At 44.7% G+C, this 25,035-nt stretch overlaps 1 protein-coding gene across 1 annotated transcript in view; it reads right to left on the reverse strand.

Annotated features, from left to right (window-relative positions):
- TBC1D2B (TBC1 domain family member 2B) overlaps positions 1 to 25,035 on the reverse strand; it is an 89,645-nt gene that overhangs the window by 37,907 nt on the left and 26,703 nt on the right. Inside the window, exon 3 of the mRNA XM_005695084.3 lies at positions 18,661 to 18,826. Coding sequence (XP_005695141.3) covers positions 18,661 to 18,826 — 166 coding nt within the window. The remainder of the gene's footprint in view (positions 1 to 18,660; positions 18,827 to 25,035) is intronic.

A 25,035-nucleotide genomic window follows, 5' to 3' on the forward strand; every position in this document is an offset into this window, starting at 1 on the left:
CTGGTGAATGCAATGAAAAAAGAAAGAGCTATAAAAACACTCAACAATACAGATGAGTCTCAAAAAGATGATGCTCGTGAAAGACAAATACAAAAGACTACACATGGCATGACACCATATACACAAAATCCTTAAAAATTCATATAAAGGGGCATGAGAGAACTTTATAGGGTTGTGGAAATGCTCTATATTTTGATTATAGATGTGTTTACATGACTATGTATAATTCCTAAACTCCATCAGCCTGTACACCTAACATAGGTAAATTATACTTCAATAAGGTTATTAAAATAAAGAAGAGGAAGAAATGTGCATCTTTCAGAGTTTTCTGAGGCAGATTAAAGGTAAGGGGCGGAGGTAGCTTCATCTCTAGTGTGAAACAGATGATGTTCTCATGTAAAACAGTCATTTTTTCAATGTTGTACATTTCTCAAAGCATGATTTTTTTGCCTTGTTTGAATTTCATATCGAAGCACTTTAAGAATTTAGAAGAAATGTAGAGAAATTACTTAATACACTTATGTTTCCCTCACTCTACTGAAATTCACAGACAACTGCATAGAGGAATTCCCCAAGAAATTCCCCACCATAACCCAATATGCAATGTTGTGGTAAAGTCCGATTTTATAAAAATTATATCACTGGGGAGAAAGCTATTTCAAAATAGTTGCTCAGAAGAAAAAGAAACTCTCACAAAAGCTTCATGTAATTTTTCTCATTCCTTTGATACAGCTGCTGGTAGAGGCATCCCTGGACCCTTTACACTGTTAAGTCTCCCTGGCCCTGAGAGCGCCAAGGTCTCACAGCAGCTTTCACTCACATGCCACATGTTACTTCCGTCATCATCTATTTGAAGAGTTAAGTTCTTCTTGCCATTTGCCTGAGCCTTAGAACTATGCTACTCAGCTTGGACTTGAAGAGCAGGAAAGAACTGAACTTGTCTGGGGAGAGAGAAGAGCAATTTACATGACTTAGGACTTCCCCAGCTTGGCCTTGTCATTCCTACCCTGTCTCGGGGCCCACACATGCAAACACCATGCTCTCCTCACCTGCGGCCAAGGGACTGAGCCTTGGTTGGGGGAGGTACCACCTGCCAAGTCTTAGGTGATGAAGAAACAAGATTAGGCTCAAAGCAAAAGCCTCTTTAAGCTGAAACACTAATTGCTGCTTTTTGATCTTACGTGGTGAGAGCCAGTTCTGTGACTGTGCCTCATGGGGGTCAGTAGAGTACACGCTTCTCAGGCCACTCGTCCTGTCCTCTCCAGTCAGCAGGGGCCTCTGCACCAGTCAGCATCCTGCCAGCGCGCTACTTGCGAGTTCACAACCAGTTTAACAGGGTTCTGGTGGCTGATGTTCAAGGCCATTCTCGTTCAATGCTTGTTCTTCAAAGAACCCAAGGTCATTTGACAAACCTTTGAGCAGAACTCCTGCGTCCTTCCAGGCACTGTACTAGGTGCCTGCTGTTTCGTTCAATAAACACTCAGCTACTCTGATCTGAAAGGTAAAGTCAGGGACCATGGGACAGCCAAATGTCACCTTGATGGCTGCAGTGTTCAGGCTGAACTTCTACAAATGAACACCAGCAACAACACTGCAAATCAACTGAACTCCAGTGAAAGTTAAAAAACAAACAAAAAACCCAAACACCAGCAACTATATAATTAATAAGGAAACCTCTGTTTCTAGGTTCACATATTTTAATTCAGTTTTTCTACATACAGTTTAAAAGGTTTATCTAAAACAGTAATAATTTCAATATTCATTTCAACTCTGATAATCAGCTAGAATCTTATAGGCTGACACAATGGCTGGAAAAATACCTCATCAAATCTTTCAAGAGCTCAAAACTCCACAAACACCCTGCACAACCACGCTTGGGGCTCTATCTCCACCTTGTCTACGGCAGGAAGACAGCTGCAAAAGGAGGGCAGGCTACCTCCGGAGTGAATCAGCTCTATCCCTCCTGACTACAAGCCCCATCAAGAGAAACAAAAAGTAGGGGTGGCGGGGCTCTGCCTGGCAGCAGCTATCCAAGGCTGCAGTGTCTCCTCTTGTACACGTCAATTATTCAGAGAGATTCTCACAAGGATATGGAGACGTGTACAAGGACACCAGGACAATGTTATTTGAAATGATTTATTTTTTAAAAAAAGGCATAAATAACCAAAAGGGACTTACAGACGTGACCGGGATCTCGAGATGAGGAGGCTACGCTGGACGATCTGACATAGCCCTGAATGTTATGATCATAAGTGTCCTTATAAGAGGGAGGCTCAGGAAGATACTACTATAAGAGGAGGAGCTGGCTAAGGGACCAGGGAGGAAGAGTAGAGCAATGTGCCCATGGGCCGAGGAATGCTGGCAGCTTCTAGGAGTTGGCAGAGGCCAGGGATGCATTCTCTCCTGGAGCCTCCAGAAGGAACCAGCCCGCTGACACCTTGACTTTAGTCCAGTGAGACTGATTTGGACTTCTGGCCTCCAGAACTCTAAGAGAATGAATTCATGTTGTTAACAACCCATCGAGTTTATGGTAATTGTTAACAGCAGCCAGAGCAAACAAATACAGCTGGTCTCCAACAAGCTGCTACTACTGCCAAGTCACTTCAGTCGTGTCCAGCTCTGTGCAGCCCCATAGACGGCAACCCACCAGGCTCACCCGTCCCTGGGATTCTCCAGGCAAGAACACTCCAGGCAAGGAGTGGGTTGCCATTTCCTTCTCCAATGCAGGAAAGTGAAAAGTGAAAGTGAAGTCGCTCAGTCGTGTCCGACTCTTAGCGACCCCATGGACTGCAGCCTACCATGGACTGCAGGCTCTTCCGCCCATGGGATTTTCCAGGCAAGAGTACTGGAGTGGGGTGCCATTGCCTTCTCTGGCCAACAAGCTACTGCCCTTAGAATCATAGGCTTTGCAAGACTACTTTTTGTTACAGTTCATATTTCAACAGGCATTGATGTTTGGAGCATTATGTCTAAAGTTAAAATATATTTACTGCTGATATAATGACTTGGGAAAGAAGTGTCACCAGAATGGCCCTTTCCAAATCATCCTATACATTTAATGTGGATAATGAGTTCACCAATTCTAAAGTCATCAGAACAAACATCTAATAAAATGTGCACTGGACTATATGATGATCTTTTACTTTGTTCTAGTTTGTTTCACTTTTTCTATTTCATATTCAGTGCTCCCATTTCATTGAGTTTATGTTTTCCAATTTCTCCATCTCTTCCTTTTTTTTCTTGATGTTCTTTCTCAAGCCTTTACCAAGCTCAGTAGAAAAGCTTTTGTATACATATATATATATAATATGCATAATATATACCCTACAAAACTTATGGATTTTTGCCTAACTAAAAAAATTATGACATTTTGATTCCACATTTGACTTAGTGTGAATAGAATGCTAGATTTCTAATAAAAAAATAGATATGCAACAGTTTACTGTATAGCACAGGGAACTATAGTCAATATCTCATAATAACTTAAAACAGAAAATAATTTCAAAAGTAATATATGTGTAATGTGTAACTGAATCACCACGCTATGCACCTGAAACACTGTAAGTCAACTACACCTGAATAAAACACATAAAGAGAAAAAGAAAAATATATAAATTGGGGTTTCCTATGGGAAAGATTGAAGGCAGAAGGAGAAGGGGACGACAGAGGATGAGATGGCTGCATGGCGTCACCGACTTGATGGACATGAGTTTGAGCAAGCTCCGGGAGTTGGTGATGGACAGGGAGGCCTGGCGCGCTGCAGTCCACGGGGCTGCAAAGAGTTGGACACGACTGAGCGACTGAACTGAACTGATGGGGGGAGGAAAATGTGCACTGCCTCCAAAAAAAAGAGAAAGTGAAAGTAATCTCATCGTAGAGTTTCTAGGCAGGTGCAGCTCTACTGGCTCCCTGGCGCCCACAGGACAGACACTCCCCCATCACTTCACCAGGGGCCTCCTGGCCTCTTCAGCAACTCTTCAGTCATCACCTCCACTCAGCACTTTCTGCTCCCAGGGCAGGAGCTGGTGAACTCATGAGACCCTGCTCTGTCTTCCACAGCTTTGCAAAGGTGTCTCTGCACTTGCCCTTTCCTTTGGCAGGTCCCACCTGACACTTCAAGTCCCCAAGTTAAAACTCATCCTCCACGGCACATCCTTGCCCTCCCAAACCTCTCACCCGCCACCCACGCAGTGCACGTAGGGAGGGTGACATGCTAGGTTCAGCCTTCAGTTGCACCCTACAGTGCCTGTGACAGGACTCCTTACCTGCCCGCCTGTCTCCCCGGAGGACTGTAAGTACCTCAAAGGCAGGGAGGGACCACCTCTTATCCAAGGGAGCACGCCTGCCACACAGGAAGGGGATAGAAGACACGAAGATGACTGGAGAGTGGGGGTACCCAGCCAGGGCCAGCCTTCAGAGCAGTGTTTCTCACACTGTGGGCGGCAACCCATTAGCAGGTCAGGAGACTGAATTAAGGAGCCACAAAGTCGATTTTGAGGGTCTGATGAGAACTGTTTTAATACACTGGAAGAAAAAACAGTACTTAGCCTTACTAGACCGAGAAGGCAGTGGCACCCCACTCCAGTACTCTTGCCTGGAAAATCCTATGGACGGAGGAGCCTGGTAGGCTGCAGTCCATGGGGTTGCGAAGAGTTGGACACGACTGAGCAACTTCACTTTCACTTTTCACTTTCATGCATTGGAGAAGGAAATAGCAACCCACTCCAGCGTTCTTGCCTGGAGAATCCTAGGGACTGGGGAACCTGCTGGGCTGCCGTCTATGGGGTCGCACCGAGTCGGACAAAACTGAAGCGACTTAGCAGCAGCAGCAGCAGCAGCAGCCTTACTAGATGTTAATAGTTAAAATTTTATGAAATGTCTGTTTTGTGTACTTACAAACACTATGCAGTTATGTATGAACAGATATTATTTGCTGTGGATTCCCAGTCAAAAAGGTAAACAGTGCTTCCTTAGAGAGAAAGCCTTTCCCAGGAGGCCAAACAGAAAATACAGCACCCAAGGAACTGCAGTCCCCGGCAGGAGGGTATGGACAGTGCCACCCACACATGTATTCAGGGCTGAGGGCAGAAAAACCCTGAGGAGCAGGGACAGAGAATGTTTCTGGGCCAGGAAGGGTACGGAGCCTTTCATTCACCATTCCTTCCTCTAGCGGGCTGCAGACACCCGCCACACACAAGGACCCACGTGCAGAGCTGGGGATACACACGGCCAGGACAGACGGGGTCCCTGCCCCTGGAGCTCCCAGCCCCGACCTGGGAGGTGGGCCACAGACAAGAACGCAGAGAAACAGAATAATTCTAAGCGGAAGTAAGGCTGTGAACAAGCACAGGGGTGAGCAGAGCGAGGCTCCTATGAAGGGTGACCAGGAGTCACCAGGAGAAGGGAGTCCTCCCAGCAAAAAGTCAGCCTGAGGCAGGGCCTGTAGGGAAGACAGCGTGTTTCCAGAACTGAGAGAGGCCAAGCAGGCCTGAGACTGGGGAGGGATGAGGGGTGGGCGGGTAGGAGGCAGAAGGGGGCGATGAGCCCTCTGGCCCTCAAGGCCAAGTTCAGCAGTACGGCCTGCAGCCTAAGGCGAGGAGACTCTTCCTGCAAAGCTTGAACTAGTGGTGAGAACTGACTGAGGTCACTGAGAGTAGGGCTCCTGCCACACGTGGGCCCAGGCCCTGCAGAGGGTAACAGGTGCTGGCAGCTTCCCCTTCCCAGCCCCCAATTTTAAATACCATGGCAGACATGGGCCAATCTTGTCCTCCCTTGGTGGCTCTGAACAAGGCACCTAAGTTCTCTGCTTCCCGTGTCAAGGAGGATGACCACACATCCCAGCCAGGGTTATATGCCACAGCCATCACTCCTATCACAACTGCAGCGATTTTCAGAGTGGTGTCACACAACCATGCCCCTTCTGACGCGTGGGTTCCTGGAGGTGCGTGGCCAGTGGAAGTGGCCAGGACAGCTGGGACAGAGGTGCTGAGCGTGAACCTCACTCCCAGGAGACGTCAGCAAGGACTGGGCGCTGATGTAGCAGGGTGCAGAAAGCCTGGCCAGCTTGTGCAATCACTGAAATTTCACCGGCCAGGAAGTTGGTCACCCTCCTCCACACTTACCTCTCTGGGAGGCCAGGCTTTAAATCATCAGTGTGCAACACCAGTATGGTGACTAAATTCTTTCTTGGTATTAACACAGCTCAGCTTTATAGGGAAAACCACAGATGAATACCACGTTACAGCTACTGGGCACGAATGACTTCCCCAAATTCACCGATCATCCCCCTGCTTTAGGCCAGGCCCTCTGCTACAGACAGGCTGAGCCACCAGCCATGGTCCTAGGCAGCCAAACCAGAACAGTCTCCTGAGAGCACCAGCCATTCACAGGAATAACTGTATCTACCTGACCTGAGGGCTCAAGAGAGGAGCAAACACCAAAGGGTCAGAGCAGGGCTAGCGGCAGGGCCAGCGGAAGACCCATCAGAGGCAAGACTGGAAGGATAAGGACACTTTCTTGGCCAACTCAGTCTCCACACCCATCCTCCAGATAGACACCCTCTCCACTGATGGATAATAAAGACCCACTTCACTTACTGGCTCAGCAGAGGCAGGGTAATGACAGCGGCAGCAGTACCAGCAGCACTGGATCGGGTAAGCACTCTCTACTGAGCACCTACACTGAGTCAGACACTCAGCCAGGCAGTTTTTATTAATAACCTTCACCTTCACACCCAACCAATAGGGAAGGGTATTCACACACACACACACACACACACACACACACACACACACACACACACATGCCAATTCACTAATGGAGAATATAAAGCTCAGGGAAGTTAAGAAACTGGCTCAACATCACACAGCTAATGAGTAGCAGAGCTGTGATTCCAAAACCCAGGCTGATTACAAAGAGCACGAGCCGCAGCAAGACCCCACTCCCGCCGCTCACTCGTGTGTCAGGCACGGCTGAGCGCCTGGACGGACGCAGAGTCCAGACCCACAGAACCACAGGGCCGTGCTCACCGTCATCACATAACCTGTAGCATGGCTGCAGCCCGAGCACCTCCCACGCATACCCACTTTGCTCGAATTCTGCACAGCTCCAGGGCACACAGTCACACTCCCACTGCCGAGCATGCACACTCACACAAGGATCAGCCAGAACTGCACACAAGAGCCAATTCTTTTAAATGAAGTGATCTGGACCGTTAGTAGATTAATGCAAACACTGGTTAAAGCAGGAAACCATTTAACAGTAACTTAGACACACGGACCAGTGAAGGCACACGTAAGCGTGCACTGGTGTGCCAGCCCCCTGAGGCAGGCCAGCCAGGGCTTCCTCCTGAGTCTGGGGCTACTGACCATGGCTCCCTGGCATCTTTCTTGGATAAATCACACCCATGAGACGTTATCTGACTTTTCTAAATGTGTTTCGCTTCTTTTTAAAAAGTAGATTAGGGACTTACAGTTGAGAAACAATCTAAGCATAGAATCTTTACAGGTTTTGAACAATTTTTTTTCTCCTATCTTTCACAACTGTGTCACCCACATCCTGGCAATTTTTTAGTGACTCACCTTTATCAAATTTCCCCCAAGCATTTAACTTGCTTTTTCACAGAAAAAGCAACTGATTTTAATACGTTATGGGTTTACTAAGTATTTCACTCAATTATATAATTACAACAACATGTACAACTAGTTAGCATTAACTAGTTAGGAACAAAGTCAGCCGACTCTTGGTAAGTTTGCAGTTGGCTGGTGGGAGTAGGGGCACAGGGTGCCCAGCAGTAGCCCTTAATCTCCTGCAGTCATTGAGGACCACGGCTCTATAGAGACAATTTAAAATACCAGGTAAACAGGGCAGCTGGTGGAAGCTGGTTAGGAGAGTTTCAACTGTATTGATAAACAGAATAAAAACATAGCAGACAAGCTTTCAATTATCCCTTAAGCCCTGATGACATTCTGAAATACCATTTAAATTTATATAAAATGTATATAATCTTTTATAATACAGAAATTTGTTTTAGTATTTCTATGGTCATTAAGGGCTTCCCTGGTGGCTCAGAGGTTAAAGCGTCTGCCTGCAATGCAGGAGACCTGGGTTTCGATCCCTGAGTCGGAAGATTCCCCTGGAGAAGGAAATGGCAACCCACTCCAGTATTCTTGCCTGGAGAATCCCATGGACAGAGGAGCCTGGTGGGCAACGGTCCACGGGGTCACAAAGAGTCGGACACAACTGAGCAACTTCACTTTCACTTTATGGTCATTAAAACCTCAAAACACACAAAAAAATCTCTGTGCATCTAAAGCATTTTACTGAATATTTAAACCCTTTTAAAGCACGCTGCAAACAAAAAAAGAAAACAAAAACCATAAACATCTAAGATCCATATGCCAATCAACAAACATCAGGGTTTTTACAGAAAGTGGCCCCCTGGACCACCATGGAGAATGGTTTTGCCGTGGGCTGTGTCTCCCCCAACAAAGGCAGCAACTAACCCTCATCTAGTACTTAGTGAGGGTCAGGCGCTGCTCAAAGTAGTTTATACGCATTAAATTATCATCACCATCATGTTGATCTCCCAGAGTATGTGTGATTATTACCCCCATCTTACAAATGAAAGTTAAGTAATCTGCCCAAGTTATGCAGCTTTAAGTCATAGAGCTGGGAACTGAACTTGGCTGGCTGGTTCTTAATCACTGGGCTATGGTGGGAAGGCACAGCTAATAGAAGATAACTCCTAGTGTGACCTTCAACCCTGAATGTGAACTGTCATTGTTAAAGCTAAGGTGACACGTGCTCACTTTCTTAGGGGCAACACACTCCATAATCAGAAAGCCCCCAATGTTACGGGTCTGTCTCCCCCATTCCATTATCTAACTTTGAGAGCAGATGGAACTAGTCAGGCATGAAAATCCGGCAAATCAATCATTTCCTAAATATGTTCTTACAACAAGAGGTGAAAGGAACACTGGGCTCCAGTCAAGGCACCAGGGTGCCTTTCAGATCTTCCACATACTTGCTATGTGTCTTGAGCAAGTCACCTTACTGATAGGGACAAAGAAAAGGGATACAGCAGGTGATTAAATAGTTAATTCCAATAAGGGACAGTAATTAAAGAAAAAAGTATGGGAGATCCCTGTAAGTTAATGATCACTCAAGAAAACAGGTCTGCCTAGCAACAAAACCATGGAACAGAAGCCTAAGACATGCCCCTAAACAATAAGTCAATGGTGGGATGAGATCCACATCCTACCCAGTGATGTCAGTAAGCTAATGACCCTTAGATATGCTCTCTGCACACATAAAACACAATAATTTGGGTAAGGTGACATTTCAAAGTGAAAGACCCTCATTAAACTGAGATTTGAAATCATTTTTCCATAGCACCATGACAGTCCTGGATGGGCCATCCAGGGTCAAAAACTCCCCCACCCAACATGCTGGGAGAGTTAAAGACTCAAAGCATGAGGAAGAAGGTGGTCTTATTCTCCTCCCCTCTTTTTCTTTCATTATACAACTGCAGCCCACTAAGTCCTTGGGGTGGCACCCTCTTGCCTGCCCGCTTGTAAATCTCATGAGCATCCTATTCTAATAAATCACTTCTCTATCACTTTGCCTCTCAATGAATTATTTCTGTCCTGAGACATAAAGAACCGAGCTCCTCAGAGCCCCTGAGACACTTTTCTGAGGATTCATTACCTCTCTTAAGTGTCAACCTTTTAACATGTAAAATAAAGGGGTCATCTCTTGGTGGCTTGCTAACATTTTCAGGAGCACAGAACCCTTTCTTTGGTCCAACAGGTTGAAATCAGTGAACGCAGTGCTGCTCCAGTTGCGAGTGTCCAGGGAGAGAGCCCCACCTTGCCTCCTCCCTCCCACCTTCCCTTCACTGCTGGCAGGCGAGGGACTGAATCAGATGCGATGGGGCATGCCAGGCAGAAGGACACACCCTGAGTGACAGTCCTGGGTGAAGAGCAAAGTACAGAATGGCCAGAAAATAGCAGTTCAAGGAGCGAGAACTTGGCGAAACAGCGACTGAAGGAACAAGCCACTTCTTGGACCCACAAGTGAGGGGAGGACACAGGGCATGCTGCTATCCCCAATACTGGAGAGACAGGCCAATACAGGGAGTCACCGCTTCCTGGAGCAGAGACTCAGCTAGGGAACCAGTGCCAGGGGAGGAAAACTCACTGTAACTGCTGGCTTGCTGGAGGCTCAGTACAGACACCTCTGTGAGTTAAAAACTCCAGGGGACCCAGTCACACGGGAGCTCACAGTATTGTGAGACTTAACCTCCAGGGCTAAACAAGGTTCCCACAGTGAATACCAGAGAAAATTCCCCTCTGGTTTCTGGTAGGGAGAGGGGAAAAGGAATAATTTTTAAATATTCCAGAGCTCTCTGCTCTTAACAAGGCCTGCCTTCCAGGAAAACTATTAACCAGCGCCTAACCTGGGTATTACTGGAGCCCAAATGACCTGTGGGAAGGGAAATACCCAACTCCAGCCCATTCTAGCCATCCTGCCCCACCTAAGGGGGAATAAAAATACTGAGAAACACTTGTGAAGTTCACACTACAGAGGTACAGGGTCACTAAGAGCCTGAACCCTAATCACAGGACTATACAACACTTCCTCACCTCCCACACCTCATCACCATATTACTAAAAGCCTATTTACAGCACTTCCTTCAACCCAGAACACTATGTTCAGCTACAAGGCAAAACTGCAAAGCATATCAAAAGGCAAAAAAAACTCCACAGTTTGAAGAGATAAACAAGCATCAGAACTAGACATAGCTGGGATGTTGAGGAATATCAGACTGGGGATTTACAGCTATAATTAATATGCTCAGGGCTCTGATGGATAAGACAGCATGTAAGAACAGACAGCCAGGGCTTCCCTGGTGGTCCAGCGGTTAAGAATCTGACTTGCAATGCAGGGACACCAGTGTGATCCCTGATCTGGGAAAACTCCCACATGTCATGGGGCAACTAAGCCCATGCCCCACAACTACTGAGCTTGGAAGTCACAAGTACCATGCCCGAGTGTCACCACTACTGAAGCCTGCACACCCTACAGCCTACGCTCTGCAACAAGAGAAGCCACTGAAATGAGAAGCCTGAGGACCACAACAAACAGCACCCACTCACCACAACTAGATAAAGCCCGCACACAGCAACAAAGACCCACCACAGCCAAAACTCAAAACAAATAAAAAAGAACAGATAGCGTAAGTAAAGATGGAAATTCTTAAAAAAGAACAAAAAATAAAGTCTAGAGGTTAAAAACACTGCAAAAAAACGAAGAATGTCTTTGATGGGCTTATGAATAAACCAGACACAGTTAAGGAAAGAAACTGAGTATACAGATATCCCGATAGAATCCCCCCAAACTAAAACGCAAAGAGAACAAAGGCTGGGAAGGAAAAGAAAAAGGAAGAGAGCATCTGAGGACCATGGGACAACCACAAAGGGTATAATATACACATAATGGGCATACCAGAAGTAGAAGAGAGAGAGGAAAACAAGAAATACTTGGCACGATAAACGCCCAAAAGCCCATATCATGGCATACCATTTTCAAATTACAGAAAATCAAAGATAAAAAATTCTGAAAGAAGCCAGAGGAAAGTAACTTCCTCACCTACAGAGGAACAAAGACAACTACATGTGACCTCTCCTCAGAAACTCTGCAAATAAAAACAAACTGAAGTATTTAAAGTGTTGGGAGAAAAAAAATTATCCTACCAATCGAGAACTCTGTAAAGTGTGAAATTATCCTTCAAAAGTGAAGAAGAATTTTTTAAAAAGTAAAGACTTTCTCAGGCAAAAAAGAAAAAATATTTTGAGGGACTCTGTTGCTAGTAGATTTGCCTTACAAGAAATACTAAGTTCTTTAGAAAGAAGAAAAATAATATAGGTGAGAAACTCAGATTCAACATAAAGGAAGAATACTGAAGAAGGAATAAATAAAAACATTTTCCTTATTCTAACTGATCTAACAGATAACAGTCTATTCAAAATAATAATACCAGGAATGTACACTTATGTGTATCTGTTATGCGTATGTTCAGTCCAGTTGCTCAGTCGTGTCTGACTCTTTGAAACCCCATTGACTGCAACATGCCAGGCTTCTGTGTCCATCACCACTTCCCAGAGCTTCCTCAAACTCATGTCCATCGAGTTGGTGATGCCATCCAACCATCTCATCCTCTGTTGTCCTCTTCTCCTCCCACCTTCAATGTTTCCCAGCATCAGGGTCTTTTCAAATGAGTCAGTTCTTCACATCAGGTGGCCAAGTATTGGAGTTTCAGCTTCAGCATCAGTCCTTCCAATGAACATTCAGGACTGACTTCCTTTAGAATGGACTGGTTGGATCTCCTTGCAGTCCAAGGGACTCTCAAGAGTCTTCTCCAACACCACAGTTCAAAAGCATCAATTCTTTGGTGCTCAGATTTCTTTATAGTCCAACTCTCACATCTGTTCATGACTACTAGAAAAACCATAGCTTTGACTACATGGACCTTTGTTGGCAAAGTAATGTCTCTGCTTTTTAATTTGCTGTCTAAGCTGCTCATAGCTTTTCTTCCAAGGAGCAAGCACTTTTAATTTCATGGCTGAAGTCAGCATCTACAGTGATTTTGGAGCCCAAGAAAATAAAGTCTGTCACTGTTTCCATTGTTTCCCCATCTATTTGCCATGTATATGTTATGCTGATATATGTTTTACATATGTATAAACTTATATTATGCATATATTGTGGATGCTTATGTATATATATTTTGTATATATGTGCTATTTATGCTTTATATATAAGTGAAATGAATAATAGCAATGATATAAGGAACTAGAGTAGATAATTAGGATTAGTTTGTTGTTATAACATACTCACACAACCTGTAAAGTGGAATAGTGTTATTTCAACGTGGACTTGGATTCATTGTAAACATATATTGGAAACCCTAGGGCAAACACTAAAAAGGTTAAAAAAAAAAAAAGTAGTATAACTGATGTGCCAAGAAAGGAAAGAAAACGGAACCATTAAAAATGCACAATTAAAATACAAAAGGCAGTAAGGAAGCAGAAGATAAAAATAGCAACAAAGAACAAGGATAACAAATGTTAACAGAAAACACAGTAATGAATGCAGTATACATTAATCCAACTAAATCAACAACCACTTTGAATGTCAATGGTGTAAATGTATCAATTAAAGACTCAAATTGTCAGAACTGATCAAAAATCAGCTCACAACTATATGTTATCTGCAAGAAATCCACTTTAAAATAAAGACACAAAGAGATTAAAGTAAACAGAGAAAAATATCTTGTGCTAACATTAATCAAAAGAAAGCAAGAGAGACGTATTAAATTCAGAGAGAGTGAACTTCAAAGTAAGGGACGTTATCAGGGATAAAGATGGCCAGCACATAATGATAAAGGGGTCAATTATTCAAGAAGACATAACAATTCTTAACGTGTATGCACCTAACAATGGAGCATTTAAAGTACATGAGGCAAAAACTGATGGCCCTGAAAGGAGAAATAGATGAGTCCACCAGCACAGACGGAGTCTTAAGTACCCCTCTATCTGACACAGACAATCCAGCAAGGACTCAGGTGAACTCAACAACACCATTAATCAACTTGATATAAATGACATCTACAAATCACTTCATCTAGCAAGAGCAGAAAATACATTTTCCTCATATGGAACACTCATCAAGACAGATTATATTATGCCCCATAAAATACCCATTAACAAATTTAAAGAACAGAAATCATATAATGTCTGCTTTTAGACCACCGTAGAATTAAACCAGAAATCAGTAACAGAAAGGTATTAACAACAAGAAAATCTTCAAGTATGTGGAGATTAAACAACACATATCCAACTGACATGTGAGTCAAAGAAGACATCTCAAAACAAGTTTTAAAATATTTTTAACTAAATGAACACATCAATTATCAAAGGCTGCGGGACGCAGCAAAGCCAGTGCTCAGAGGGAAATTCATAGCACTGGACGCATATGATAGGAAAGATGGAAGATGTAAACTCAATACTCAAAGTTTCTACTGGATGTATATAATAGAAAAGATGAAAGATCTAAACTCAACCATCTACATTTCTACCTTAGGACACTAGAAAAAGGAGAAAATTAAATCCAAAGTAAGCAGAAGAAAATAAATAATAAGAATTAGAGCAGAAATCAATAAAATTGAAAACAGGAAATCAATACAGAAAAAAATGAAAACAAAGCTGGTTCTTTGAAGAGATCAACTGGTGTGATAAGTCTCTAGCTGGGCTAACTAAGGAAAAAAGAGATGATGCTAATTACTAATATCAGAGATTAAAGAGGGAAAATAACCATGGATTCTTTGGAAATTAAAAGAATACTCAAGAAATACAATAAAAAACTCAATTCCCATAAATTTGATAACTTAGATGAAAGAGACCAATTCCTTGACAGGCACAATCTGCCAAAACTCACACAAGAAGAAATAAATGATCTGAACATGATATACATGCTTTTTAAATGGAATCAATAATCTTCCAAAACAGAAAGCACAGGTGCAGATGGGTTCACTGGTGAATTCTACTAAACATTTAAGAAAGAAATTATATTAATTATCCACAGTCTCTTTCAGAGGATAGAAGCAGAAAGAACACTTCCTAACTTATTCTATGAGGCCAGTATTCCCCTACCAAAGACAATACAAGAAAAGAAACTACAGACCAATGTCACTCATGAACACAGATATAAAAATCCTCAACACAATATTAGCAAATCAAATTCAACAATGTATAAAAAGAACTATACTTCACAACGAACTAAGATTTATCCCAGGTAAGCAAGACTCATTCAACACTCAAAACCAACTAACATAATTCATCATATCACAGACTAGAAAAGGAAAACCACATAATCAATTCATGCAGAAAATCCGTCTGACAAAATCCAACACCCATTCATGATAAAAACTCTCAATAAACTAGGAATAGAGGGAACTTTCTCAACTTGATAAAGACTATCTACAAAAAATCCTGAAACTAATATCCTGTTTAATGGCAAGAAACCTGAAGCATTTTCACTAAGACCAGGCTAAGCCTGAGTGAGTGTGTGCCAAGCTGTGTCCAACTCTTTGTGACACCATGGACTGTAGCCCACCAGGCTCCTCTGTCCATGGGATGCTCCATGCAGGATTACTGGAGTGGGTTGCCATTTCTTCCTCCAGGGGATCTTCCCGACCTGGGTATTGAACCTGGGTCTCCTGTGTTACTTGCACTATAGGCAGATTCTTTACCACTTGAGCCACTGGGGAAGCCCCCACTAAGACCATGAACCAGGCAAAGATGCCTCCTCCCACCACTCCTTTTCAGCTCTGTACTGGAAATCTTGCTAATGCAATAAAGCAAAGAAAAGAAAGTAAAGATATTGGTAAGGAAGACATAAAACTGTTCACAGATGACACAACCATCTACATACAAAACCTGAAGAGATTAACCAAAAAATTATTGGGACTAGTAAGTGATTATAGGAAGGTTGCACAATATGAGATTAACATACGAAATTCAATTGTTTTCCTACATACCAACAATGAACAAGTGGAATCTGAAATTAACAATACAGTATCATTTACATTAGCACCAAGAAAGCAAAATACTTAGGTATATAAATCTAACAAAATGTACATATAAGATCTATATATAAGGAAAACCACAAAACTCTGATGAATGAAATCAAAGAAGAACAAAATAAATGGAGAAATATGCCACACTCATGGTGAGAAAGCCTCAGTATTGTCAGTTCTTCCCAATTTTATCTACAGACTCGATGTGTGCCTGTGTGCTAAGTCACTTCAGTCGTGTCTGACTCTTTGCGACCCTGTGGGTCAGAGCCCACCAGGCTCTTCTGTCCTTGGGACTCTCCAGGCAAGAATACTGCAGTGGGTCACAGGGCCCTCTTACAGGGGATCTTCTCACGCAGGGTATTGAACCCGTGCTTCTTCCATCTCCTGCACTGGCATGTGGGTTCTTTACCTCTAGCACCACCTGGGAAGCAATGCAATCCCAATCAAAATCCTGGCAAGTTATTTTGTGATTATCAACAAAATGATTCTAATGTTTATATGGAGAGGGAAAAGACTTAGACTATCCAACACAATAACTGAAGGAGAATAAAGCTGGAAGACTGACGCTATTCTACTTTGAGACCTACTATAAAGTATGGTAATCAAGACAGTGTGGTACTGGCAAAAGAATAGACAAATACATTAATAGAACATAAGAGGGAGAAATATTAATAACCTCAGATATGCAGATGACACCAGCCTTATGGCAGAAAGCCTCTTGATGAAAGTGAAAGAGGAGAGCGAAAAAGTTGGCTTAAAGCTCAACATTCAGAAAACGAAGATCATGGCATCCGGTCCCATCACTTCATGGGAAATAGATGGGGAAACAGTGGAAACAGTGTCAGACTTTGTTTTTGGGGGCTCCAAAATCACTGCAGATGGTGACTGCAGCCATGGAATTAAAAGACACTTACTCCTTGGAAGAAAAGTTATGACCAACTGAGATAGTATATTCAAAAGCAGAGACATTACTTTGCCGACTAAGGTCCGTCTAGTCAAGGCTATGGTTTTTCCAGTGGTCATGTATGGATGTGAGAGTTGGACTGTAAAGAAGGCTGAGCACCAAAGAATTGATGCTTTTGAACTGTGGTGTTGGAGAAGACTCCTGAGGGTCCCTTGGACTGCAAGGAGATCCAAGCAGTCCATTCTGAAGGAGATCAGCCCTGGGATTTCTTTGGAAGGAATGATGCTAAAGCTGAAGCTCCAATACTCTGGACACCTCATGCAAAGAGTTGACTCATTGGAAAAGACTCTGATGCTGGGAGAGATTGGGGGCAGAAGGAGAAGGGGACGACAGAGGATGAGATGGCTGGATGGCATCACGGACTCGATGGACGTGAGTCTGAGTGAACTCCGAGAGATGGTGATGGACAGGGAGGCCTGGCGTGCTGTGATTCATGGGGTCGGAAAGAGTCGGACACGACTGAGCAACTGAACTGAACTGAATTAAAGAGAGAATCCAGAAATAGAACCACATAAGTACAATCAACTGATCACTGGCAAAGAAGCAAAGACTATCCAATGGAGCAAAGATTACCTCCTCAACAAATGGTGCTGGAGCAGCTAGACTCTCACGTGCAAAATAAGGAACCAGACACAGAGACCATATATGCTTTGAGTCAAAAAACTGACTCAAAATGGATCACAGATGTTAAACTCAAAACTATAGAACTATAAGTTAACATTAACAGAGAAGGAAACCTACACAACCTTGGGTACGGAGAAGCCTTTTTAGATACAATAACAAAGACATGATCTTGAAAGAAATAATTGATAAGCTGGACTTGATTAAAATTTAAAACTTCTGCTCTGTGAAAGACAATACTGAGAGAATTAGATGGCAGTCACAGGCTGGGAAAATATATTTACAAAAGACAAATCTGATAAAGGACTGCAATTCAAAATACACAGAGTCCTTAAAATGCAACAATAAGAAAACAACCCAATCTTAAAAATGGCTAAAGACCTTAACAGACACTCGACCAAAGGAGATAAACAAGTGGCAAATATGCATATTAAAAATGGTCCACCTCATATGTCATCAAGGAAATGAAAATCAAAACAACAAACTACCACTAAACAACTACTGACACAGCTAAAACCTGGAACACTGATGACATGAAACACTGGCAAGGATGTGGAGCGACAGGAAGGCTCATTTATCGTTGGCAGAAATGAAGGCAAAGTGGTACGTTTCAGAAGACCACCTGGCAGTCTCTTACAAAACTCAGCACACTCTTACCATATGATCCATCATGTTCCTTGATATTTACTCAAAGAAGTTGAAAAATCATGTCTTCATACAACCTTCACACAGATGTTTACAGCAACTGTACTCATAGTAGCCCAAAAGCGGAAAGAATCCAAACGCCCATTAACTGAAGGACGAATAAACAAAATGTGGTATACCCACATAGCGGAGTATTATTCCACAGTAAAGAGAAATGAAATATTAATGAAGTCCTGATACATGCTACAACTCGGATGAAAACCTTAAAAACGTTTCGCTCAGTGAAAGAAGCAAGACGAGGTACTGTAGGATGTCACTCCTAGGAAATATGCAGAATCAGCAAATCCACTGAGACAAAAAAGTAGGTAAGGACAGGATAGGAAGAAGGTGTTTGGGGGAAACAGGAGGGGACTGCTAATGGGTCCTGGGGTTTCTTTTTGGGGCAGTGAAAATTATTCTGAAACTGACTGCGGTGATGCTCATTCAACTGCAGCCTGAGAGCCTTGTGACCATAGACAAGGACTCCTCCTGAGCCAATTGTTGTCTCCATAAAATGTCAACCACACGACCATATGTCAATCACCAAGTTTGGTAATACTCAAACAATTAAACCCTGAGTGTGAAAGCATCAGGCACTTAACAGGAGTCCCATACAAGCTAAAGTATGCGAAAGTACCTTATGACCAATACCTTCACAAATGCCAGGTGATTTTATAATTTCACATATAAAACTATACATTATCAGAAATAATCCATTTTCAGTTTCACATAATGCTTTCCAAAGACTCACCTGAGCTCTGTGCCCCACTGTTTAAAAGAGAAGTTAATAGAATTTGGAGGCCCTGGGGCGGGCTGATTTGCAGCTCGCTCTCCTACCAGCTCTCCAGGGGCAGCTTCCACAGCTAGGACATTTCTGGCTTTTTCTGCGGAAGCATTTGAGTGCAGGTTAATTAAATCTGAAAGAAAGGCAAACAAGTGCCAGTTAGTCAACAATTCCACAGGGAACTTGATATCCGACATAATACACTCTCTTGATAAACTATATAAAGTTTTACACAACATGTATTACAGTATTCTTAAGTGTTTGCTTTTGGTTGTGCTGGGTCTTCGTTGCTGCACGCAGGCTTTCTCTAGTTGGGGTGAGCGGAGGCTACTCTTCGCGGCAGTGCAGGGGCTTCTCATTGCGGTGGCTTCTCTTGTTGCAGAGCACAGGCTCTCAGGCGCACGGGCTTCAGGAGTGTGGCGCACGGGCTTAGCTGCTACAAGGCTCGTGGGATCTTCCCAGACCCCGGATTGAACCTGTGCCCCCTGCACTGGCAAGCGGACTCATACACCGTACCACCAGGGAAGCCCAATATTACAGTATATTTTTAATGTGTACTACATAAAAGTACAATCTGTAGATGGCTAGGGTGTTCTGTAAACATTTTCATCTAAATCTGATCCATGTTCCTCAGAGGAAGGTTGTACGTGCTTCAAACCACCAAGTGTTAAGGGCAACAGCACAGGGGAAACAGCTAGAGCTCATCTCTGCTGTCTGATCAGTAAACACAGGATACAGCTGTGATCATGGTCCACTTACCTATACCGATAAGGAACAATTTCCAGGATAAACTGTTCGGTTCAAAAAAAAACTGCAGACCAGATTACACTAGTGCCCTTTTCTGTAAGAGGGGAATAGAATATATACATACTTGCTAATTGCAAATAGTGACACTGAAAAAATAAGTTTGCACACAAAGGCCAGCAGTTCAGTAAATTCACAGGCAAATGCACTGATGCTAAAGCCTCATCAAATCCAAGACTGTATCTTAAAAATGTAAGCATTTTAAATATTTGAGGTTGCAATGATATGCTGCCCAGAATTTGCTTCAAGATAACAATATTTTATTATTTCACAAATAAATGATATCCCAAACAACATGTTATTTGCTTCCAAATAATAAAATTAAGTGGGTAAGTATATCAATGAAACAAAATGGGCCATGAAATACTAATTGTCGCAACTACCTAATAAACATGTGGGTAATATTATATTATTCTCTCTTTGCATATGCTTAAAATTTCCCATAATAAAAACTTACTTTTCTAAAGTTCTGATAAAATGTATCCAATAATAAATATTTTGTATTCTTCCCAACTGTATAATCTCTCTGAGAATATACATGTTTGTAAACAGAATTTAACACTGTTTCATGATCATCAATTTGATCCATCAGTTTAGTTCAGTCGCTCAGTCGTGTCTGACTCTTTGCGACCCCATGAATCGCAGCACGCCAGGCCTCTCTGTCCATCACCAACTCCTGGAGTTCACTCAAACTCACGTCCATCGAGTCGGTGATGCCATCCAGCCATCTCATCCTCTGTCATTCCCTCCTCCTCCTGTCCCCAATCCCTCCCAGAATCAGAGTCTTTTCCAATGTGTCAACTCTTCACATGAGGTGGCCAAAGTATTGGAGTTTCACCTTTAGCATCATTCCTTCCAAAGAAATCCCAGGGCTGATCTCCTTTAGAATGGACTGGTTGGATCACCTTGCAGTCCAAGGGACTCTCAAGAGTCTTGTCCAACACCACAGTTCAATTTGATCCATACTTCCCTGGAATAAAGCACCCCTAGATTGGGAATGTCAATCATCGCTTTCAGTGGAAACAATCAGAATGGAATGCTGGACACTGACATCCAAGGGAAATTTACTTTCTAATCAGATGAGCACACAACCTGAGCTCACTCAGGACAAGTCCCTGTGAAGGCCACTGAGCACAGGAAGACAGACAAGGCAGAGCACGGGGAGCACTGGAGTCAGGCCCTTGCAGCTGGTGCTCCAAATGAGAACGCCCATCAACGGGCTCACACGTCGCTGGCAGCTCGCCCACTCGACCGCAGTCAGTGTGGGAAGGGCTCTGGAAACACACTGGGAAAAGTACGCTGGGTGTGACACGGAGTGACTGCTGTGTGCCCATCAGGGGAACTGGGGCCTGGCCAGGAGAGTCAACACCTGGCTCATAGTAGGGTTCCGAGTAGGAAGAGCAAGAATTTGTGTTGGGAGTCAGAAGAACTACGGGCTTGGCAGTAGATTACCAGGCTCCTCCATCCATGGGATTTTCCAGGCAAGAGTACTGGAGTGGGATGCCATTGCCTTCTCCGAACAGATTACAAGATTAAGTCAAAAAGGCCAGAAATTACAAACCACCTGATCCCTGATTCAAATCACGACTGAGTAGGAAGCATTAGGTGCTCAGGGTACAACAAACGATCAGACAGAGTTCTTGCCCTAAAGGAGAACACATCTAGGAGAAAGACATAAAATAATAAAACGTTAAGCTCCAAGTCACCACTGAAGGCATCCAGTCCCTGGTATCCAGACCTTCCTCTGAGTCTTAGGGTCCAGGAGACGCCTTGGGGATTTTCCATGGGACAGAAGGAAGGGGTTCTGCCCTCAGCTTCAACCACAGTGGTTCCTCTTTTCACTCTTTATATCCTGGAGTTCCCCTTGAAATTTCATTTGGGGAAAGAAAAAAAGAGTTCCAAAAAACAAACAAAAAAAAGCCAAGTTCAAACACCACTAATGGGGTCCAGTCTCCTCCATCTACTTCATCTGTCAGGATGTGGAAGGCCAGAGTCTCTGCAGCAACAACTGCATGGTGGTACAACGACTGTACCGGGTAGAGGCGGGCACCCGACATCTGTGAGCATATGTCAGTCAGTGGGCACACAGGCACACCTCTTCTTTAGACAAAGGTAAAGTCAACACCCAGGCTTTCCAGGAGCTGGTCTTTCACAGACCCCTCGGAGGCGAAGCATCACAGCTCTAAGCCAAGCCAGGAAATAAGCACCACGCACTGCACCTGTTTCCGTCTCGAGCCGAGTCCAGCCCCTTCTTCCTGTGTGGGTCGGCAGCAAGGTGACACACGGCCCCTCTGCGGGTGAGGCTGTCAAGGGCGCTAGCACAGCCCAGCGCCCATGACCAGGACGCCTAGCCCTTGCAACAGCCCTGGGCTCACGCTGGAAATGCTTCCTGAGGAACTCGGGCCCTGGGGGTGGGGTGCAGAAACAGGACTGGAGCCAGGGAGGATGTTGGCAAAACAGACCATTTCTAAAAGTCATTATCTGATGTGAAAAAGAAGTCATTTCCCAGTTTCAGCTATTATTGTTTTGTCTGGTTTGGGGTTTTTAAAAGACCACGTGGAGGTTTCCTTAATTAAAAGCGGAGCTGCTGGCTTCTCCTCAGTACACGTACCAACATTAGCATTCAGGGGACCGCTTCAAGGAGGACACAAACTAGGACAGGACCGTATTTCCTTGCAGCCTCAAGAGGATGGACTGGGTTCACAAACATGTGCTTTACCATGCAGCTGCCGCGAAGGAAGAGTCTGTGCTTGAAGAGTTTGGGTGCTTAGATCTTTGTTATTTTTGAAAATTTTCAAATGGTTAAATGATACTCCTGAGCAAGTTTTGGACTACAAATTTTACATTCCTGGGTTCTGATTCCAGCAGAGCCTCTACGTCCCAGTGTGGCCATTCCCAGATCTCCAGAAGTTTTTCCCATTAGACACAGTCTAACGCCAGGGGCCCCAGGGGCCCCACACAGGGGAGGCTCCTGCTCACATCTGGTCACCTCCGTGAATCTTCCCCTCCATTCCTGCTCCTAGACCCCCCGCCAGCAACCCTGAAGAGGGCAGAACAGAGCCAAGACGCAGCATCATCCAAGAAATGAGCAAAGAGCTCTGGGGAAAAGCCATTCCCGTGTATGCCAAAGTTACTGCAAAAGAGAGTCTGTGGGTCCCCACTGGGAGCTGGAGGAGGTCACTCAGAGTGGGGTTAACCTGAAAAAGCTTTCTTTCCCCTTTATCAAAGTGAGTTTAACCCAGCTTGTGAAGGAGTGGTCGGAAGCACCATAGTTACCTTCCAAGTGAGGGTACAGTGTGCGTCTACCCCAAAAGGAAGTAGAGACAGCAAGCCACCGGGTCTCAGAGGCCCTGGGGTAGACCAGCCCGCGTGTCTAGTTAATGACTTGTCCATCCGCTCTCTCCCAAGCCTCACCAAGGATGTAAACCTTGTGAAAATCGGACCCCTGTCTGACGTGCTGATGGCCACATACCCCACAGCAGACGTGGACTGGGGACTCGATAACAACACTGGTAAACGGCTGAAGGAAGGAATGGAGGACAATGGTTGTGGTGCGGAGGAAGGGCCTGCTGTGGGCTGAGGACAGGAGGCAGTGGACCCTGCCGTTCTCTAAGAATCTGTGCTCACCATCCCTCCTGACTCCCTGACTCCTGCCACCTCACCCCTGAGAGACCCCTGAGTGACGGGGGAGCAGCACACCCCATCCAGGGCTTCTCTCTCTTGCCTTCTCACGCCTCTGTGCACTCCTGCGTCATGCCCAGTGCCCCCATCCACCCTCCACACTCACTGACCCCATCCCACCCAAAGCTGGGCTCAGCCCGTCTCCACGGTCCAGCCCACCATGGACAGTCTCCTGCGGATCTCCTTCAGGAGCCTTCCATGGGCTCCCCCAGAGATACAGCTGGAATCTAACCCTGCTCATCGTCTCCCTCCCAGTCACAGCCTGACGTCAGGAATCACAGAAACTTCAGTCCAGAAGGAACCTCAGGGAGCATCTTGTTCCCAGGCCGGGAAGCGGTGTGTGCCTGAGGTTCCACACTCTTTCTGCACTAGATCAGGCTGCCTCTCAGCTCGAGGTTGATAACCACCATGACTTACGTGTCACAGCACCACATGGCCTTCTGTAGAATTTTACAAACAGGATTACATAAAAGCACAGCTTCTTTGATGACTTTGGGGAACAGGGACAGCAAATGAGTTGGTGGAATTCCTGCAGCTTTGCCAGGGTGGGGTCTGCATCCCACCCTGCGGTTTCCCTCCCCCCAGTCCCAGCACGTGCACAGAGCGCCCAGCACACGCTGGGGGAGGACTGGACCCAGCGGCCACTTCCCTTCCCCTCCCCCGCTCCCACACAAGCCGCCAGCACCACAGCAGTTACTCTCGCAGCTGTTTCGGAGGAGGAAATGTGCGGTCATCCCTCAAACCGTCTTCACCGTATCATTTTCTGCGAGAAATACCCCTGAACTCAAACAGGCACTTGGGCACTGAAGCCTCCTGTGGTCGTAAGGGCTTCTGTATTCCGGAACTCTCAAGAAGTCTTAAAACACAAAGCCCTGCTTTCCCTCGCTTGTTCGCCTATTCGCTTAGACGGGAAATGGAGTACACAGAAAGCGCAGCCCGTACATCTTGTAATTGGGCTCTGGCTACCTCTTTCCCAACAGCTCTCAAGGTCAGCAGATTCTTGATTTTATCTTTGCAAATTATTCCTTTGTGTTGAAACTAGGTCTTTATCTATCCAAACATGGAAGACATACAGGACGCATCTGAGGCGTGGCATACTTTCAGAGGCCGGGCTGCAGATGAAAGGTGGACAGACCCGATAGAACGGTGACAAAGTCATCCCGCTTTCTAATATCTGTCTGACTAATATACGGCTGCAAATTCCAATCACATAGATGAACAGACTCTTCCTCTGGAAACATGAATCCTAGAAAACAAATTTAATGTGGGCAATTATGTGACAGTGCCAACTGCCTATCCAAACTCTGTTCCAGCTCTTCCTCACAGACCCTGGTTTTGACGGCGGCCACATGCTCAGCTAAAACACTTGCCTCCTCAAACTCCATTCCAGCTAGGGCTGGTCCTGTGACAGTTATAGCTAATGAGGCATAAAGCGGTAGAGTTTCTAGGAAAGCTTTCTCCTATTTGATATGGTGTCACTTCCAAAGGAGGACAGAATGGGTCCCTCAGTGGCACTGGTGGTGGGGAGCTTTGCCAGCTGGAACTGGCATCGTGAGACACAAATCTCTACTTGTAAGTCCCTACTAAGTTTTCCATTAATTGCAGCTGAACGGGACCCTAAGGGATTAAAATGATAATGTCATATATATATGTATTGTTGGTGGTAGTTTGTTGCTCAGTTGTGTCTGACTCTTTGTGATCCCATGGACTGTAGCCCACGTGGCTCCTCTGTCCATGGGATTTCCCAGGTAAGAATACTGGAGTGGGTTGCCATTTTTTTCCTCCAGGGATTTCTTCCTGACCCAGGGATCAAACTCACATCTCCCGCACTGCAATCAGATGCTTTGCCGCTGGGCC

The sequence above is a fragment of the Capra hircus genome, chromosome 21 (genome assembly GCF_001704415.2).
Source record: "Capra hircus breed San Clemente chromosome 21, ASM170441v1, whole genome shotgun sequence".
NCBI lineage: Eukaryota > Metazoa > Chordata > Mammalia > Artiodactyla > Bovidae > Capra > Capra hircus.